The sequence below is a fragment of the Periplaneta americana genome, chromosome 10, assembly GCF_040183065.1.
Source record: "Periplaneta americana isolate PAMFEO1 chromosome 10, P.americana_PAMFEO1_priV1, whole genome shotgun sequence".
Classification (NCBI taxonomy): Eukaryota; Metazoa; Arthropoda; class Insecta; order Blattodea; family Blattidae; genus Periplaneta; species Periplaneta americana.
In genome coordinates this window covers 183,466,363-183,488,497 of record NC_091126.1, presented here as the reverse complement: position 1 = coordinate 183,488,497, position 22,135 = coordinate 183,466,363, and the positions used below count along the sequence as shown (strand labels likewise).

Sequence of the window (22,135 nt, the reverse complement as noted above, 5' to 3'; positions counted from 1 at the left end):
CCAACTTTATAGACCACTTTGCTGTTATAAACGTTGCCCAGGATGCACCACTTTGAGGTAGGTCTACTATGCACGCTGCATGGCTATAAGATCATCCAGTGAGATACTGAGAAGCAAGAGATCATCTGGATTATGGCAACTACGCCAAAATCCTGCAATTGGAAAGAAAAGAAAAAAAGTTTTTTTTGGATTTGGGAGTTTTGATTGTAGGAACCTCAATTGTTCAGCTTATATCTTATTCAACATATACTTAAAAAATTTATATGAATGTTTGAAACTATAATTTTTATGTACATGTAAATCTGAAAAAATAGTATGTGTACGAGGTATACTTCATTTGCATTAACTAATCTGGCCTGTGAATGTTTAGTTAAATATTTATGTAATACAGTTTAATTTACCTTGTAATGCCATACACCATTTGGTACATGTCTACATCATGTACTGATGATTCTTGAATTTATAGTCCTGAATATCATGTCTTGTTTTGCAACATTGCAGATTGGGAAGGAAGCTTGTTTGGCCGAAGCAAGTATGGGTAATGAATTGTTGCTTACATGGGAAGAAAGTTTATTTTATTTAATAAAATTAGTAATATATTCATAGTATTATGTTATGAAAAACACTGTCACTTTGAAAATTCTTTTAAATCTTAATTCAGTATTTTTTTCATTAGATGTTTCTCACACTTCATTGATCATTAATAATTACCTCAAATTAATGTCTTAAATAAATATGAATAATTACGTTACAAGGCATAGTTTATATAGGACAGAGATTGTTTCTAGAAATTGAAAGCCTTTGAAAAAATCAGCATTTCACTTTAAAAATCAATAATAATAATAATAATAATAATAATAATAATAATAATAATAATAATAATAATAATAGTACATATTTAGGGGGAAAGGAATTGGCCACCCTATCCCATTATTTTCTGACCTAGTTGCCTCATAATAAGATGTCTTCTTGATATTACTTGTGAGGTTCAGACCTATCTTCGAACAGTTAACTAAACAACAACACAATGCATGTTTACAACAAGAGTGAGAACTTTTTCATTAAAACATTAAACAAATTGTATTGTACAATTTACATCTGTGGACGAAATTCATGTTTGTTAAATAAATAATTTCATAGATATACAGTAGTTATGAAGGATAATGCATTTAGATAACAACTCATGAGAGGATAAATTAATATATTATTCAGATAATTTAAAATATTAAATTGCATGTTCAGACATTAATTTCTGCACATTGTATGCAGCACAATAGACAGACAGATATTTTAATAACCGTTGGAATACAATTATTCATGGCATCGTCAGTGTACATTAATCTAACAATGATACAATAATTTTACAATCATCTTAATCTATGGTAACATGTCACATGCTTATTTAATAGAATACTAGTTACAATATAATGTATTTAATCACTAAGCAAATAACGTACTACTAATTCAGTCAGTAATGCATAACACACTAGAATAGTTACTTGTAATAAGATGCTGAGTTTATTTTAAGAGATACACAATTAATTATTTTGTAATCACACACTAGCAGGCAATTGATTTTCTTTCTTCTGAGTCTTGATGCTGCCTCTCTTCCAGTAGGGTCTCCAGGCACATGAAACAAGAGAGAACAGAAGGGTAGTACTCACAAGAATAAATGGTTAAAATTTAAAACTTTATATTTAAATATTCCTTTGTGCACATTGGCATGTGTGTCAGTAATATATTTTTAACAGATTTCTTAAACATACTATTGTTATGTGCCTTGACATGTGGGGGAAGTTTATTATATAAATTACTGCCAGTATGCGTAGGGGTATTGAGAGTTTTGACGAGTCTGTGATAATTCCAATGTATATTATTGGATGTCCTAGTATCGTGCTCGTGATATTGTGAGTTTGTTTTAAAGGAATTTAAATTTTTATGAATAAAGCATACTGTTTCTAGGATATAAACACAGGATACCGGTAAAATTTTAAGTTCCTTGAAAAGTCCTTTACTTTCTATGGGAATGGATACTTGCTTCATAATTTTAATTATACGTTTTTGTAGTTTAAGTATAAGAGAAGATTTTGATGATGATCCCCAGAATAAGATACCATATGATATGACTGAATGTACATAGCCAAAATAAACTGACAATAGTAGCTCAATGGGTGATATTTTTTAAAGGACTCGGAATACATAGCATAGTCGAGATATTTTTTCTGTTAAGAACTGAATGTGGCTTTCCCATGTCAGGTCTGTATCAACCAGATACCTAGAAATTTTGTGTTTTTAACTTCTTTAATTATGGTGCTGTTAAGTGTAATCTGTACAGGGTCTTGCAACTGTTGTTGATTGTGTATAGTGAGGGTCACATAAGAACAGTTCCTAAACAGCAAATATTGCCGTCTAGTCAGTGTTGCCAACTGTTACCAGATATCACATGATCCTACGTACTAAATGACTTATTTACTTACAGTACTTTATGTTGGAAGGTTATTCTAAATAATTCAGTAATTTGTAACATATTTTCGTAGGAAAACTATACGAGAGTATTTTCGAAACAATACACTTTATCGAGGTCAGACAATGAGGCTTGTATTAAATATAACCAGAGCAGAGTATATTTAACATTTTTGTAATAAATTACTAATCAGTAAGAATAAATAAAACCATTTTTATCTCAACCAAAAGAATTGTGTAGCACTAATATGCATTTTGATTAATTATAAAAGATCAAATCATCATATTAAGAGAACAAACATTCATTGCACTAACTTCTTTTACATGTTTGCTTTACATGACTTCTCCTATTCTTGTTAGTTCCTTGTGACAACATTTTATCACTATCAAGTAAATAAATTTCGTGAATGAGTAATATTTTTTAAGTGTTGGCGTAGGCTTCCATGGCTGGTGTACATGGTCTGTGGAGAAACTTCCGGGCTTATACCGTGTTGTCTTGGTGTTTGTGGCTGATGTTTCGACCGTTAGCAGTGGATAAGGAAATATATATATATATATATATATATATATATATATGTGTGTGCAAGCTCACAACCTATTTCCTTATCCACTGCTCTGAGGATGATAACAACACAGCGGTTGAAACGTCAGCCTCCAACACCAAGACAATGCTGTGTAAGCCCATAAGTTTCCCCACAGACCAGTAATATTTCTTGTTTGTATTGTGCATGTTTTTATGCCAAATATTCCGTTTTAAACATTATCACAATCTGAAAGTCTCTACTCTTCTGTCTTGATGTCTGTAAAATGTAAAATTGTTTACAATCTTGTTTTGTGTGATACATTGGCTTCTTGCATGTTGCATGGAAATTACAAATACAATTTAGGCAAATTTAATTTAAATATAAGCATAATATTATATCATTCTTTAGGCATAATGAGAGGAATTTGCGTACATTTTGTTGTTTTCAAAATATTGCTTGTGATGAGTGTTTTCCTTGTGATACTCTGGCCAAACGAAATAGCACATGATAGTACATTTTTATAGGCACATCGTTAGTCGAAAGGCTAGAACGTGGCTTTCCATGCTGGTAACCAGGGTTCGAATCCTGTCAAGTTCAACTGGAATGTGTGGTGGACAAAGATGTTGTTTGGTGATAGGTTTTCGCGGGGTACTCCTATTTCCCTTACTGACATTGCACATTGCTTCATTAATCATCATCATATGGTGTTACTTAGTTCCCCTCCTATGGGGCACTAAGGGCAACACATTCGTGGTGACTGAAAGAACTACAAGCTTTGGCTCGTCACCAAGTAGATAAGGACACTTGTGTGAATGACAGAAGTTAATTGCCTGTCAAAGTTTAAAAAGAAAAGTACTCTTTTGTTCTGTTATAAATATTTGTCATGTTGCCATAATATGTCTTTCTTACTATTTTTTCATATATTACATTTTTATAATTTTACTTTTATTTTTCGAAAGTACTGACTGTTTTACGTGGTGTGCAAATTACAATTTTGTAACTAATTACGCTAAAGTCAAAATGAAAACTTACGTTAAAAACCCTACGAAGTGTACATAAAAAAGCACTCGGAAAGAAAAACATGTATTCTGAACACTTTGTAATACTGGGAAGCATCAACAAAACATAATATGAGGGTCCCTGCAAAAGTAATCCACAACATTTATTTAAAAATTACATTTTTATCCTACACCTTTGCTATTTTCACAGAATGTAGATACATCTTTTAAGAACAAAATGTCACTTTTTCATATAATCCTCGTCCCTTTCAACCGCCTTACGCCACCTTGGAATGAGGGCCTGTATACCTGCATAGTAAAAGTCTGGACCAACACGTCTGAGCTACTCTTTAGCAGGTGCACGAGGGAGTCATCATCTTCAAAGCTTGTTCCATGAAGGGATTCCTTCAGTTTACCAAAGAGATGGTAATTGCATGGTGCCAGATCAGGACTGTAAAGCGGATGTTTCAGTATTGACCATCCAAGTTTTCTGATCTGGTCTGTGGTCTTGTAACTGACATGTGGCCGTGCATTGTCGTGCAATAGCAAAACATCCTGCTTCTCCTGATGTGGTCGAACATAACTCAGTCGAGCTTGAAGTTTCTTGAGAGTTGCCACACATACACATCAGAATTAATGGTGGTTCCATGTGGCATGATATCCACAACCAAGAGTCCTGAATCGAAAAATAATATAGCCATAACTTTTTCTGCCAAAGGCACAGTTTTGAATTTCTTTTTCTTTGGTAAATTTGCATAATGCCACTCCATTGTCTGCCTCTTTGTCTCCGGTTCAAAATAGTGGAGCCATGTTTCATCTCCTGTCACAGTTCTTGCAAGAAAGTCATCTCCACCATTCTCATACTGGTCCAAAAGTTCACTGCACACTTTTTCAGGTTTCTTTGTGGGCTTCTGTCAACATTCTCGGAGCCCATCTGGCACAAACCTTTTTTAACCCCAACTGTTTCAATATTTTGCACACACTTGCTTCCCCTATTCCAACTTGGAATGACAGTTCTTTCACTGTTACGTGTTTGTCAGCCACATCCATGTTGTTAATGCGCTGCACATTGTCAGGACTTCATGCAGTGCAAGGTCTGCCGCTGCGAGGAGTATCCCGAATATTGGCGTGCCATCTTTCACCAGATAATCTGCTTACCCATTGACTAACCGTACTGCGATCAACAGCTGCATCTCCATACACCTTTTTCAACCTCTTGTGAATGTTTCCCACTGTCTCGTTCTCACAGCACAGGAACTGGATAACAGCACATTGCTTCTGACAAATGTCAAGTGCAGCAGCCATCTTGAAGGAGTGCTATTATGACGCCACTCACGGGAACGACTTAAATTAAATTTGAATACAAGCAGAAAGGATGTATCTGTGACCTCCATAAATTGCAAAGTTGTAGAATAAAAAAGAAAATGTTGTGCATTACTTTTGGAGTGACCATTATACAATGCATCATTGTCCATTGGACGAAATTTACCTGCGTAAATTACTATTCAGAATTATCTTGGTCATTTACATTATCTCAAAATTACTTTACAAAGAAAAAAAGTATTTTTTTCCTCTTTCTTCAGAATAGTATTCTGCAAACACATTCCTTTCATTTTTGTCATCAACGTCATTCCTCCTCCTTGTCATTCCTCTTGTTATTGATATAAACATAAACACTTCTTTAACGACGACCATTACCATCAACCTGTTAACATAATAACATAAATCATTTTAACTTATGGTATTATAGTTTGGGGTAATGGAAATGACATATCTAAAGTTCTTAAATTGCAAAAGAAAGTGATTCGTATTTTGACTGGATCGCCATATGATGCTCATTGTAAACCCCTATTTCAAAGGGAAGGTATTTTAACCGTTGTTAATGTTTACATTTTTAGATGTCTATTGAATATTAAAAAGATTCTTAATAATTATATATACTGTTCATAGTTACTCTACAAGACAAAACTGTCATCTTGTGGAACCAAATGTTAGATTGTCAAAATATGAAAGCTGGTACAACTCTATTGCCGTCGCCTTATTTAACAAATTACCGCAGGGGTTTTCCAGTGTCAGTTTTTTAAATTTTAAGAAGTCAATACGCAAATGGATTATCAGTAATCCTTTTAATTGTTTAAATGAGTTTTTACAGCTAGGGAATGTTAATGTCTTTTAATAGATGTTACTATATAATTGTTTGTTGTATTGTGCATTTTATTGTATTTATGTTGACCATGTCTATAGTAACCTACTGGTTCTCATGACAAGAATGTATATATAATAATAATAATATTAATTTAAAAAAATGTTGAAATGTCAGCTTCTTTTCTACTGCACAAACTTCTTTAGCTCTTGCAAAAAATAAATAAATATAATGTTTATTAAACATTTACAGGATTTTTTTTAATATGCAGGTACCAATATCTCCATATATCTTCAACTTATTGCCACATATAATAAATAAGTCACATATTAACACATCTCTTTTTGTTTATGGCGTGATCACAAATTACTCTGGGTGTATTATTATTATTATTATTATTATTATTATTATTATTATTATTATTATTATTATTATTATATCTTGATTATACAACTTCTTATTATATACCGAAATTTGAGAATCAGAATATATTTTCATTAATTTTCGTTTAGAAATGAAAGAATTTGTAACAATGGAGATTTTATGACACTAGTACTGAATTCCCCCCTCCCCCCAATAAAATAATATTGCAGTACATTGAAATTAAAGGACTTTTTCCCTGATTTGATTCAGGCACAGAGGAAGACCAAGAAGCAACAGACATGCTCGTAGGTAACGCGCAGAACCTCATGCAATCTGTGAAGGAAACTGTCCGAGCAGCAGAATCTGCATCAATTAAGATCCGTACAGATGCAGGCATACGTCTGCGTTGGGTCAGGAGACAGCCTTGGTACCAATACTAACATGTTCAACATCAGGTGAGGTAAAAGCTCTTTCTTTGAAGTTATTTTCTTATTTTATATTGTAAGTTCAGTAAGAACGTATGTTTTTAATTGCAATTTTTTTAAACATATTCAGCATAATCCTTCAATAAAATTTAGTCTACGGAAAATTCTTGAATTTGTTGATGAACACATAATGGGTAACGAACTTAAAAAGCAAGCCCCTACAGTAATCCTTGGTGGTGGCTAGAATGAATAGAATGCCAGGTCGACAGTCATAAGATTAACAAATGAAGACTCAAGCATTTCATGGTGGTAGCCTATTCTTACAGATATAAACATTTACAAACTAGAAAAACCGAAGCAATAAATATATCCCTCTATATTAAAGTTACTAGATTTTCTTCACAATTTCCGGGGACATATCAACATACCAAAAAAAAAAAAAAAAACACACTTTTCTGTTAGTTTGCCATTCACATGTATTGTTTTTAAACAGTTTATAGAATTAGTAGGCCTATACTCAAATTATTTAGCTCTACACATTAAAAATACCGGTATTCATTCTACTTACCTACTACTAAAACTACTGGTATTTTTAGAAGAATGAATATTGAATAATTCTTCTCGTGTTCTCAGACAGGTGAGTTGGATAATTGCTTCCAAGCTTTCGATGACTAGCTCTGCCATCTTCTTCAGGGATTGAAGAATCATTGAATCATGTATTCTTCTTCTTCTTAAGACACTACAACTTCATTGAAGTTTTGGCCTTCTCAACAATCTCTTTCCATTTCTCTCTATCTTGGATAATTTTGGGCCAATTCTGAATCCTTCATAATTTTATATCTTCCAGTACGTCGTCCCTCCATCTATTTTTTTGGTCTTTCTGCTGCTCTTGTCATTAGAAGTTGCCACTGGTAGATCTTATTTACCAGTCTGTCATTTTGCATTCGGTTTACATGTCCAAACCATCCTAGTCCTTGAGCTTTAATAAAATGTATTATATTTTCATTTTTAATTGTCTTATTTGATTCCATGTTGGTTTGAATCCTCCATGTACCATCTTTTTCTTTGATTGGTACCATTATCCTACGCAAAATTTTCCTTTCAAAAATCAGAAGCTTTTGTTTTATTGTTTCCTTCAACACCCAGCTTTCAAATGCATATGTCACAGTTGGTCTTATAATTGTTTTATATAGTTCGAATTTTGCTGACTTAGATATTAATTTACTTTTGAATAACATTTTGTTCACAAAATATGCTTTATTGCCTAGAGAAATTCTCTCATTTATTTCTTATTCTATACTATTATTTTGGTTTATAATGGAACCTAAGTATTTAAACAAATTTACTCCTTCGTAACTAATATTTTATATTTTAAGATCTTTTGTTGCTTTTTTTTTTGTGTTATTTGGACCATGTATTGCTAGTATATAATTGGTCAGTAGGGCTTCCCGCTGCGGGCCAATTAGGAGCTAGTTCCTAGTCCTGACCGCCTACTGTGTTATGGTTGGTCAAAGTGTGTTGGCCAGTCAGGAGCTAGTTCCTAGTCTCGACCGTCTCCGTGTTCTGGTTGGTCGAAGCATGTTGATAGCAGGTTTCCATGCTGTACTCAGTTGTAGGCTCCCATCACTGTTGAAATTATTGCCATCTAGTTGGATTTCAATGCCTTCCTTGATGATCAGGTCCCAGTAACCCGATGTCTTGTCCAAGACAGTGGTGGCATCAAAATCTATCTTATGGCCCGTTTCCAGGCTGTATTTTGCTACTGTCGACTTATCACGGTAATATGATCTTATGCTGCGTTGGTGTTCCTTGCAGCATCCCATCTGGCCAATGTAGCATTTTCCACATTCACAACACCACCTCTCATTGCTTCTTCCTATGCACTTAAAATGTTGTTCTCTATATTACTAAAACTTACTGAACTTGTATTTCCTATGGTTCTCATAATTGGTGTATCCACGACTTTATTCTTATTCCCGTCATCTGCACCTTTTCCCTCACTTTTCACTCACCGATTCTTCCTCACTATATTTTCTTGCACATATGCTACTTGCTGCTTTATGCTGATTCCACTTTCCGCTCCTCTCAGTTCAGAACCCACAGCATGCTTACTGTCTTGTCTTTCATTTCTTCCTGGTCGTTTCTTTGTTAATGTCTGCTATTGACCACAGCGTCTGATTGCTGTTCCTTTATTACAGATTCATCACTTTCTGCTTCACATCTTCCATCATGTTCTGAGCCTTAATCTCATCCATTGACATTCTTCCTTCTCTTTAATTTTAATGCTGTGTTTTAAAACTGGCTGATTTACATAATTTTCTTCACTCTTATCTCTCTGCCCGTTATACTCTGACATTTCTGTTCTCATCATCTCGCGTTCATTGCTCTTCTCTTACTCTTATTTAACCCGAATTCTGGGTGATTTTTATTTTCTCTATGAATATGCAAGTCGTAATATGTCCCATCAATTTTTAGTTTTTTCTCGTACATCTTTGCAAAATGACCCATAGCCCTTGCCGTGTTCATGAAATGGACTAGTAACATCCGTCTACTTCTTATTCCACAGCTCAGGTCTTTTTCCACTCTTACTGCAGTTCCTCTTAGTTTCTCCAAATTCTTTAAAATTATTTCCTGGTTCTCATACTTAACCTTCCATCGGTCACTATGCTATAATGATAAGAATCAGTTGCAATGTGTCATATTGATACATTTTGCTTTGGCCTAAAATAATGGCTATAGAATTTCTGGTATATATTGGCATTTATTTTTATTACACACTTTAATATGTTTATTTTCACTTGGTAATAAATATATTTATTAATTTATGTATTGTTATCATTTATTTCTGAAAAGTTCACGTCAAAATACATGAAAATGAGTAACAGCTTCGGTCGCAATGTATCAAAATGATACATGGACTCTGAGAAAGTGTGTCATATACATATTTTAGCGACTACAATGTTCGTTTTAACATTGATTTATTATACATCTTGATTACACAACTTTTAACACTGTTTCACTTCGGAATATGTAAACAAGCTACTTTAGAATTTAACATAAGAAAGTCTTATCATACATATTCCGAATTGATTTATTATTTATTGTTTAGTTTCAAAATAACAAGTATAACTGTAAATAGATTACACAATAAAATATTCACCACATAACTTTCATTACTGGTACCAATTATATTCTAAAATTTGAAACAGATATACAGAATTGATAAAAGAATACAAACTACTAAATAAAGAATAAACACAAAAGTAAATTGTAGTCTACTCAGAGAAACATGAAATATGTCAATTTTATGTGTCCATTACATTATCAGTCATCACTCAAGCAATCTTCTTTTTCTTGAAGTCGAGGATAACATTCTGTACAGACTGCGGCAGTGCAATCACCACAGATACATCGTTTACAATTCTTGAAAATGGTCTTAGTTAGCTTTGTTTTCCAAGATGTGTAACACAGGATGCAGCAATGCTGTTTCGCAGATGGAGTGGAATATTTTTCTCTCATAGCTGGTCTGTCTCTCTCATCAGGTTCTGCAGATGGTCTAAACCTACTTAGAGCATCTGTTAGAGTTCGTGGCATGCCCTGTGTCTGAATACTTCTTCTTTGAAGTTAAATAAATGTTAGGACCAATTCATTCTCAAGCCGTCAAAGAAATAGCCAACGTCGCATGTCTACATGTCTATTTATAACACTATACGTCCGAAATTGTTTCCTTTAAAATGCTGTGATTTTCATTACCTTTGAAGAATGTCAGTTTAAGCTTTGTCTACACAGAAATAGCCAGTTTTGTCCCATTCGGTTTTAATACAATAGATACTGTTGTCAGTTTCGAAAGTTTGGAAGGGCATAACAGTGACACAGAGTGAATTAACACACATTCTGACATCCAAAATAATTAAATGAATTAAACTCACAAATGAGGCAGTGGGGCACGATATTCCACTGGTAACTTACATAAAAACACTTGAACAAGTGCAGAAAATATGTTGTATAGTTCAATAAATCCTTGTTATATTTGACATGTAGAACTGAATCACTTCCAGTGGTGGAAATGGAGCCAGCTATCAACCCTACCTAAACAACTTCCAAACTACAGAGAAGTATCCACTCATTCCGTCACACACTACAACACTATGAAGATGCTTGGCTTGGTCATATGTATGAATGTGTGTGTGTGTGCACATACATGTTGGGGCACAAGTTAAAGAATATTATTGTAAGGCAACCGCATTTCGAGTGGGCTAGAGAGAGCGAGGGAAGAAGCAAAACAAAACTGAACATACCCTGAAGCCCAACTTAGAATAATTTTTGCATGTTATAGAATCTCGTACCTCCGATAATTTCTACGCCATACTGTTTTGTAATTCACAGTTTCAAGCATTTTACACATATCTTGATTTGTTAAAAAAAATAGTAAGTCCTTTTTTCTACACCACGTTATTGTTCTCAGATCTACAGATGAAATATATATTAATCTGCATCACTAAATATGAGATAGAACAGGAACATTAGCACTGTCAACATAATATTTTTTTCTCTTCCTACCATATAGCAAGCCATATTGCAGATTTGGAATCTCACTTTCCACATTATACATTATTAAGGATGTCATGATTGCTATTATGTGGATATTGCCATCAATCCAGTCCAACAAACGTGTGCAAGGAATGCAGTCATACTGTCCTGAAGCTTGATCCTATAGTTTACCGTCCATTCTTATAAATAATATTCCTGATGTGTCACGTATAAAATGTTTTCATTTACCTACCATTACCTTGTTAATGAATCTACAAAGAAATAGATATTTTTTAATTATTGGCATCTATATGGACAATCTGATTGTACTCATTTACCCTGTAACTTATTTCATAATACAATGTATATTTTAGGATAAATTACATTCCCTAGAAACTATATATTATATTATATTATATTATATTATATTATATTATATTATATTATATTATATTATATTATATTATATTATATTATATTATATTATATTATATTATATTATATTATATTATATTATATTATATTATATTATATTATATTATATTATATTATATTATATTATATTATATTATATTATATTATATTATATTATATTATATTATATTATATTATATTATATTATATTATATTATATTATATTATATTATATTATATTATATTATATTATATTATATTATATTATATTATATTATATTATATTATATTATATTATATTATATTATATTATATTATATTATATTATATTATATTATATTATATTATATTATATTATATTATATTATATTATATTATATTATATTATATTATATTATATTATATTATATTATATTATATTATATTATATTATATTATATTATATTATATTATATTATATTATATTATATTATCAGACCTTGAGTATGTGCATGTTAAAATTTAATGGTTTTATTTCTTATGCTCATAAATTTCTGAATTTGGGATAAAACTCGTATTTTCTTTTATAATTGAAGCGTTGAGCTGAATAACAGTCTATGTTACAATTTTTCAAAATCGAGTTTTTAATGGAATAATGCTGTGTATAGTCTTACACAGCTGTCACAAAAATTGTTTTTCAATATCTATCAAAGGCACTTCTACACGAGTTACAATCATGAATTTCTTGGCTGGAACAACAGTCTATGTCACTAGTCACTCCTAGCGTATCCAGTTGTTTCCATTGTATAGGAAGTTATTGCATGGGAGTTTCTTCCTTTTACGAATACTGGGTACCTGAACCCTGTGTATCAGGTTTCGGTTGATCTGTTACGTAAAATGGACGACTGCAAGACAGTGACTATTGCTACAGTAGATATTCACCGACTAAATAAATCTAAAAAAAAAAAAGGATCCAGACAAATTAATATCAATATCTGGAATGATGTGTCACAAAAGTCGCTGAGGGATAGTGGTCTTGAGTATACAACAAGGAAGACAAAGTCGCAAGTTAGTGCGAAAGATCTCCCAATAATGTAAATTTCTGTCTGTTATTTTTGCAGTATTTTATTAGTTGTATATTAATTTACACTTCATCTAGTGTTTTTTTTCTCTGTGAGGCTGGGAGGGGAATATCCCTGTGCACCGCAACCTGAGGTCTATTGTGCGCCCCTGGGATGAGTTGCAAGCCCACCGACCTAACCTCTAACACCCTGACGACCAGTCCCGCCATCCTTCCAAATCTGTGTACCATTCCACGCCAACACCCCCCCCCCACATCTCCCCCTTAAACGGTCTGAGGTGTAAGCCCCACCTCCTGCCTCCTCGACAGTCTGAGGTGTAAGCCCCTTCTCCCCTCGGGAGGGAGTGGGTTTCGCTCCTGACCACCAGCTACCATAGCTTGACATCCACGGAGGCTGGCCAAGAGAGTCAGCGGTTTCGGGGGGCCGCTGCTGCCACAGGCGTAATCTGAAAACCAAGTAAGACAACCAGAATGATAAGGAAAGGAAGTGGCGAGAATAAGTGGGGTTCCATATGCCTGATAAAGTTACCTGATATTCATCCATAGGAGTGAGGGAAAAACCCCGAATAAAACCTCACCCAGGCAACTCGTCCCAAGCGGGGAATCGAACCCTGGCCCGCTGGATTCAGGAGCGAAGACACTACCACGAGACCACAGCGATGGACTTACATAGTGTTCGTCGGTCTATGTTGTGTTTTGCCACTATAGTTTATCTTAGAATTTTATTAAGGTATTTCGTTTCAGGAACAGATTTGTGGAAATTCTTGTAAGGAGATGTGCTCACAGGTTGCTCTTGATATCAGAAGGGAGCTGTTTAAAATGTATTACTCTCTTAAGTCAGCATTTAAAAAATTTGATTGTTATTGTCTTCATTATTAATGAAATTTATACTTAACAGATTAAGCCATCTGTGGGATGGATACTGAATATTCGGGACTGGGGTTCAAATACCATCCCCCAACAATTTCTCAACTGTAATATTTAATTTTCTTTATTCATTTGTTATTGTTACAACTTTCATTAATTTAATTGTGTCCCTACCAGGGTGCGAATTAACGAGGGGGATGGGAGGGATTCCCCCCCCCCTTGTTGGAAAGTTATCCCCCTCTCAAATTCATATTAATATCCCTGTCGGGGATAACTTCTATCCTCCCCCATAAAATATAATTGTTTTAATATGAGTATACTTTATAAAGTATAAAGTAAGCAAAGAAAATAGTAATGATGTATTATCATCACTGGCAAGCTGACAACAATCAACAACTTATTCAGAAATTACACTCCTTATCTTAAGCCTGTTCATGGATATAATTATTATTATGATAAAGGTGCAAGACAAGCAACTCAGTGCGCCCAAGCGTTGAGCAATAATAATAATAATTTTATATATGATATTCTCTATCTAGGATTCTATCCCTTCCTCATCAGAAATCTTAATTCGTACCCTGATCCCTACATCTCAATACTGCAGTTATTTTCTAATAATGGTGTTATTATTTGATCAGTATGGTATATTTATTCATAATATGACATTAAGTGTAACTTCAATAAATTACATGTATTAATTCATATTAATATATAGCATTTAAAAATAAATGTCATTTTGTTCATAACTTAACATTTTTATTGATTTTGTATATAATAATATTCTGATGGTATAAAACTGTTTATTGTTTGTATTCTCCAGTAGCATTTCTGTGGAGTTAAAAATGTTACAAACTTCTATGAAGTGTAATATGACTTTCAATAACATACAATCATATAGCCTCATATAGCCTACTTTGCTTAGTGTACAAAACATATTGATGGAATAATGGTCTATGTTGCCCGTTCGATAGTAAATTTATGAGCGGAATTACAATGTAATATTTTTGGTCCTCCTGCACAGTTAGCAGATTGTAACATAGATTGTTATTCGACCCAATGCTTCAATTATAATTAATGCACTATATTTAATATTACGTACGAAACTTAAAGACAAGTATGTTCCTGTTGATACTCCAGACTTATTGGTTTGACACAAATACATGTATATATTATTCATTGCATAATTTCAATTTTCCAGTTTTATAAAGAAACAAATTGAAACTGATACAGGCCTAAACTTTTTTGGTCCAACATTAGGAAGCCTACCTTTATGTAAAATTAAATGCTGCAAGTAAATAGAAAGTATTGTCAACAGTAATAGGTATATGATGCATAATTAAAGAATATAGAGAATGTGCAAAGAAATTTACAAATATATGCCACACACAAGTCCAGATAAATTGTCATACTATTTCTGTTTCTTTTTTACAAACGAGGACTTGCAGAATTGGACAGAACATGACATAAGTGTAGTGTAACTGAGTTATTTGTCCGCAAAGAAATGAGTACATCATTTAGTTTCATATAAGCCACGTCTATTCCTCTCCTGGTCCACTTATAATTAATATGAATAATTTTATCAGTGTTACTGCTTTCGGTTTTCTTTTCATTGTATTTCAATATTTTTGATAAGTGTAAATAGGATTTTTCATAATTAAACCAGAGATATATTTGTCTAATTATGGAGGGGTTATAGACAAGCAATTTCAGATAGGAAACCCAGGGTCTCCGACGAAAAATATCAGAGTTATCAGTTGTCAGAGTTGTTTATATTTGATACTCATAATCCAGTATTAAAATGAAATACGCTTATGGGATGGTTTAGGAATTGAATGGAGCCCAACTGCTAAGAACAATCAAAATTTAGCTGTTACTAAATATGCAAAATTGCTGGCAAATAAGGAGACAGTACGCCACAGCACTGCTGTTTATTATACCTACTTCAGAAAGGAATTATCTGCATGAAGCTGTGATGTAACGAATAATGCGTCAGACTACTTTCAAGTCCCACCATTGTAGAATTTTTTTGTTTTATTTTTAATTCCAGTACCTCTTATTTTATTGATGAGATCTCTGAATTCTTTCTTTTCTGAACCACTGAAATACGAATTGTAATATTGATTTATTATGTTTTTGGCAAGAGTATAGTGTACAGTACTAGCCATTGGTTGAGTACAGTTCACTTGAGATCAGGTCAGTCTTATTGGACCCCTGTGGAGCTCAGGTAGGTATTTGTTAGAAACGTGCTGGCCTTTGGTTGCAAAGGTGACAAGTTGATGACCTTTTTGTGTTTATTTTCATGCATTTTTGTCCCATATTAATGTATAATTTGTATGAAATTCGTAAATTCTCCAGAGTAATGGATATGGCTTTCTCAAAACTACATTCATTCTTCATTCTTCGAAACAATTATTGTCATTATTAAATACATTACAAAATAACTAGAGCTGGCTTTTTAATGTTACAACACAGGTTTAAAGTTACATGCCATACCATAAGTTAAAAAAGAAATACCTGTTGATGTTTGAACATTCAACCTCATTCTCTGACAGAAACTATCTTCAGTGTTTAGGCTGGCAACATCAGACCATCTGATGGAACTGTGATTAGTCTGCAGCATACTGCATCAGACATTCGTCCCAGTCAACCATGGACTGTGCCAGACGTCTCGAACAAAACAGTGATGCCACCTGAAGTTTTGTCTGCTGGTGTACACAATCGGACATTTCATTCTGCACATCCGTGAAGTCTGCTGTCTGCTACCCACCTGATATGTCTTATGTTCAGTGTGAATTATATTCAGTGGTATAATTTTATATTTACTTTGTATTTACGAGTGTTTTTCAATTGGATTTGAAATGTAGACGCAAATAGACTTGTTGTTTATGTACATGCAAGGCCCCTACTATTTGATTATACATTAAAAAAAAACAGCATAAGAATAACCTAATAGATAAACTGTGGGAAGAAGTTTCGAAAGAAATACCAAATACATCAATTTTTTGGTTCAGAGGCTGAATTGATTAACTTCTAGTTACATGATTTTCTTCTTCTAAGCACATAAAATAATGATTTTGTCGTGGAATGCCATCACGTTACAGTTGAGAGTAGCAATGATCGGAAAACGAAATTGTGTTCAAGACCATCTGTCTGAGACAGTCCTAGACAGACTGAAGTCTTGTTCGGTATCAGATGGTCCGAGAAGAAATTGTCCCATTTGGGATAGAATGTCCGATGCAGTACACTGCCAGCCTTACTGATTGTGTCACAGAGACGTAGCAATATTTCATCCAGCACATTTTCAAATGTACCACTATGCCATGTGCAAGTTCAGTCAGTGGCATACTGGCCCAAAAAAATATTTCATGCCATTATGTGCAAGTTTGAACCCGCAGACTCCTAGTACCTTACCTAAAAATATTTACATAGAACCCCTCCACAACCCCTTAAATTTCTTCGATTGAATTCTGAAATGCCTGGTGTACATGTAAGTAATATCACAATTTTCTTTGAGATATTTCAAACAAAAAGTTTAATGCAATTTTGCTTGTTTTTTCCTTCCTTTGCTTTCCAAGATAAAAATTGTTTTATATGAAACATTTCAAAGCATGTTTTGGGAAAACCATTGATTTAAATTCCAATATGCTCAGTCATTTTAAGAGAGTAGTTTATTATGATCCACACCTGTGGAGTAATGGTTAGCGCGTCTGGCCACAAAACCAGGTGGCCCGGGTTCGATTCCCGGTTGGGCAAAGTTACCTGGTCGAGGTTTTTTCCGGGGTTTTCTCTCAACCCAAATATGAGCAAATGCTGGGTAACTTTAGGTGCTGGACCCCGGACTCATTTCACTGGCATTATCACCTTCATCTCATTCGTCTACGCCTGTGGAGTAATGGTTAGCGCATCTGGCCGCGAAACCAGGTGGCCCAGGTTCGATTCCCAGTCGGGGAAAGTCACCTGGTTGAGGTTTTTCTGGGGTTTTCCCTCAACCCAATATGAGCAAATGCTGGGTAACTTTCGGTGCTGGACCTTGGACTCATTTCACTGGTATTATCACCTTCATCTCATTCAGAAGCTAAATAACCTAAGATGTTGATAAAGCGTCGTAAATAACCTACAAAAAAAAATTAATCTCATTCAGACGCTAAATAACCTCAGCTGTTGATAAAGCGTTATAAAATAATTACTAAAAAAATGTATTATGATAAGAAATTATTGAAAGAATTTTAGTTTCTTTTTTCTCCTTTAAATGTGTAGAAATTAGATCCGAACAAATATAACTTTTTGCATGTTACATTTGTTGGGATCAAATTTCTGCACATTGAAAGGAGGAAAGTAAAATTTTTCAATCATTTATCATAATACACTGGTTTCTTACATTAACTGAGCATATTGGGAATTAAATCAATGGCTTTTCTGAAGCATATTATGAAATGTTTCATATAAAACAATTTTTATATCGAGAAAAATAAAAAACGAGCAAAATTTTATTAAAAATTTTTTTGGAGAAAAAATTTATATATATATACACACAGGGTGAACTGTAAGTAAATTCATTTACTGTAGGGGTTATTCTTTGAGATATAAATTTGTTTCCCTTCAAAAGTAGGAATTTGTTGCTTGTACATATAATTGTAACTCTGCATAATTTCCTACGAAATTTTAAGCAAAATGCCTAGGAAAATTAGAATAAAATTGAATCGTTGAGTTGGAAAAGGGGCCATGTCCTGAAAAGTAAATTGTTCAGGAGAGACAAAAAACTCTGGACATGACCCCTTCTCCAACTCAATACTAATCTAATGCACACTTCTGTGGACGGGACATGACTCCTAGTTATACTAAACGATGCGTACAGACATAGCAGTCAGGTATCACCAATAAATGCCAGTATGAAAAATGATGGACTTGACCCCTTTTCCAACTCACTGATTCAATTGTTGTGATGAAAGATTTTTTAGTGGGTTATTTTACGACACTGTATCAAAATCTCAGATTATTTAGCATCTGAATGGAATTAAGGTGATAATGCCGGTGAAATGAGTCCTGAGGTTCAGCACCGATAGTTACCCAGCATTTGCTCATACTGGGTTGAGGGAAAACCCCGGAAAAAAACCTCAACTAGGTAACTTGCCCAAACCGGGATTCGAATCTAGGCCACCTGGTTTCGTGGTCAGATGTGCTAACAGTTACTTCACAGGTGTGGATTGATGAAAGATAAATTAGACTTTTCTCGAAGATGTCAAATGAACTGGCAGTATATTTTCAGAGTTCATAAAGAAGACAATGGATAGAGATAGTAGATTTTAATAATAATAATAATAATAATAATAATAATAATAATAATAATAATAATAATAATTCGTGGTGCTACAGCCTTTTAAGAGCCCAGACTGACCAGCTAGCTGCTGGCCTCCCATACACATGCTGAAGCAGAGTTGAACGATCATCTAACCAGACTGGAGGTATAGTGTGGTGTGGTTAGCACAATGATCCTCCCAGCTGTTAGATTTTAGCAAATTAGAATTGAAGATTTAGCACTTTAAAAGTCAAATTTAGCATTTTTAATCTTAGAATTTAACATCTTGTGGGTTTTTGGGATGGAACATTTTTTATGGAGAGTTTTGTGGTAGAAATTCAATGTTATCAATGAGTTAATAGGCGCATTTTTTACATTATGCAAATAGAGCTTCTTGAAAATAATGAATAAACAAGGACATAAAATTACAGTGAAATGGTGAACATTAAGAAGTGTTCCCAAAGAGAGGTTGTTACACTTTTAAAATCAAGTCCGTATTCAAGACAAAAATTGTTTTATTTCATTTGAAGACACTTATTGAAAGTTTAACATAGAACAAATTTCAACATTACTATCCTTTAAATCTGTTTTGTCTGTCTGTGACAATTAAATTTAACTTACTAAAATTCGTTCTGTACCCACACTATTGGTAGGTGACTGGTGAACTGAATAGCTGCATGAGCAAAGAGTAGAAATGTTATTTGCATTCCAGATAACATTTGGAAGCAGGCAACTTCTTGATTGTCTATAACATGGTTTATTAAATGTTAGTTGGTTGGTTTCTAATGTGGAATTGTGTCTAGCAATGAAGCCATTAGGATCTAGCTTTCCAATATTTGCATAAATTAAATTATTAAATGTTTATGAAAATAACCATAACCACATAGAAAACTGTCTGACTCTACAGGAATAAAATATAAACATTTTGCTGAAGAAGCCAGCACTTTGTTTAAAGTTTATGGTACTGTTCTAATGAGCCACTGTTGAATTGAAAAGCTTGTTTACAAATTTAAAAACTTGCATGATTTTTTTTTACCAAAAGACAAAAATGTCTTATAAAATGTAATTTCGCTCTTATTTCGCACAAACACATACATTTCGCATCTTATAGTGGATTTAAAAACTACAACAATATATTAATATTGCTTACATAAAATTACTTATTAGGGCATGTTTAACATTTATCATGATTGCAAAAATCTACCATCTCTAGTAATGGTAAATCGAATTACTTTGCTGCAATGTAACTTTTCCTAAGTATTCTGCATTTTCGTCTATTCTAATTTATTTTAAATGATTGTCACATATTTTCATGCAGATAACCCTGTAAATAATTTAGTATATTTTCTGTCATATTGTCTGGCTAAATAATGATAAAAATTAATTAAAATCAACTGTTTATGAAATCAGAATGTTGTAGTGAAAGTTTTCAAATTTCCATCATGCAAATCACTGTTTCAGCCAAAATTCTTTATTTCACCTGCATGTATGCCTACTCACAGTGTTTTTCACGTTAGAAATAAGTCGACAGTATCTAAGTGATCAATTTGTGAAAATATTAGTTTCGTCATATTATCCGTACTTTTAAAAAACTTTTAGCGATAGTGTAGAGATATGCTGTGGCTGTAAAATAATAGAAAAATTATGGCATTAACTCTCCGCGTTATTTTAAGTTATAGTTAAGTTTCAGCATGTATTTCAAAGTTGTTTTATCTCAGTATAATTATTTTATGGATTTCATTTTTAATGGAAGTGTAGAATAATCTAATTATGATAAAATATTAGAGATTATAATTATGACTCGACCAACTTCTGTACAGAAGTTGAAACATTATAAGCAGACGTTAATTTTTTACGATCATAATACTATAACAAATCAGAAAAACTGATGTATAAAGGAAGTTCTTACTTATATGAAAAGTATGAATTAACACAGGGATGAAAATTTGAGGGTATCCTAAGTCTTCAGAATTACAAAATGGGTTATAACACTCCCCCTTTGTCAGCCTCTTATTTGGGCCCATTCAGTATGTGGTTGTCAACCCTCAGGTCAGGTGCTCTGTTCTTACAGACAATGTGATGGAATATACTGTAAATGTATATTTATACATATTCTTCACACTTAATATTTCATTTTACAAAAAAAGAGTCCATATAAAAAGTTATGGGAAAATGACCAATATCTCGTTTACTCTTCTGCAGTCTCTTCAGTTTTATGTATTGTGTACCAGTTTTTAAATTTATGACACGACTATAAATTAATACAAAGTTTGTTACATATATATGGAATACTGAACATGAAAGGCGTATGGTAGGATGCGTAGGATGCTGGTGTCCAGAGCCTGTTATCTAATAGCAAATACTATGACGGATGTTTTGTGGTAGTTTTCCAGTCTCCAGTGAAACATTAAGCTAGGCCTACTTTTCACATATATATGTCAAAAACGTGTTTCTCTTCTCGTTTTATACAATCTCGTTATTTTATCGTTTTACCAACATTTAATAATCTTGACAGTTGAAGACATTGAACACTGCACGAAACTATCTTCAGTTAAGGAAGACAGAATGAGAATACTAGTGTCTCCTGTCCACCTTTGTTATGTTTATGTCCAAGCTACTCATGTGCGATACACCTGAAGAAGTAAAATAATTGTTACTGTTGTTAAATATTTTCTTTTGCAAATTTCTTGATATTCTTCTAAATCAAAAGCAGACAAAAATTTGTTATATTTTAATAATGGTTCTCCCTGTATTCCTATTACATACAAATGTTACCTACTTCTTTGTCGAATACTGTTATAAAATGAAATTAGTTGATGGAGCAATATTTTATTTTATTCCTAAATCATAAGCATACATAGAACTCATAATAAAATGCTCAGATATTTGAAAAAATATATCACTAATCCTCAGATTTGCCCACCTTCCTGAAACGGTTCAACTTCCGCACAATAATCTATAATGATATACCATAGGTATGTAATATATCCTTGTTTTCTGAATACTTACTGAACTATAATGAACGCAAAACAACTCTGGACATTGGATAAGC

General features: G+C 33.2%; 1 protein-coding gene across 17 annotated transcripts in view; it reads left to right on the top strand.

Annotated features, from left to right (window-relative positions):
• The window catches only part of Vinc (vinculin), a 299,829-nt gene that overhangs the window by 250,286 nt on the left and 27,408 nt on the right, over positions 1 to 22,135 (top strand). For 9 of the 17 annotated variants that reach the window (XM_069838597.1, XM_069838608.1, XM_069838607.1 and 6 more), the window contains 2 exons: positions 6,762 to 6,946; positions 16,353 to 20,495. In XM_069838597.1, coding sequence (XP_069694698.1) covers positions 6,762 to 6,931 — 170 coding nt within the window. In that variant the 3' untranslated portion in view covers positions 6,932 to 6,946; positions 16,353 to 20,495. Of the gene's footprint in view, positions 1 to 6,761; positions 6,952 to 10,974; positions 11,845 to 16,339; positions 20,496 to 22,135 lie in introns of those variants that run through there. The other 8 variants (XR_011334655.1, XM_069838599.1, XM_069838601.1 and 5 more) reach the window with 7 other exon arrangements.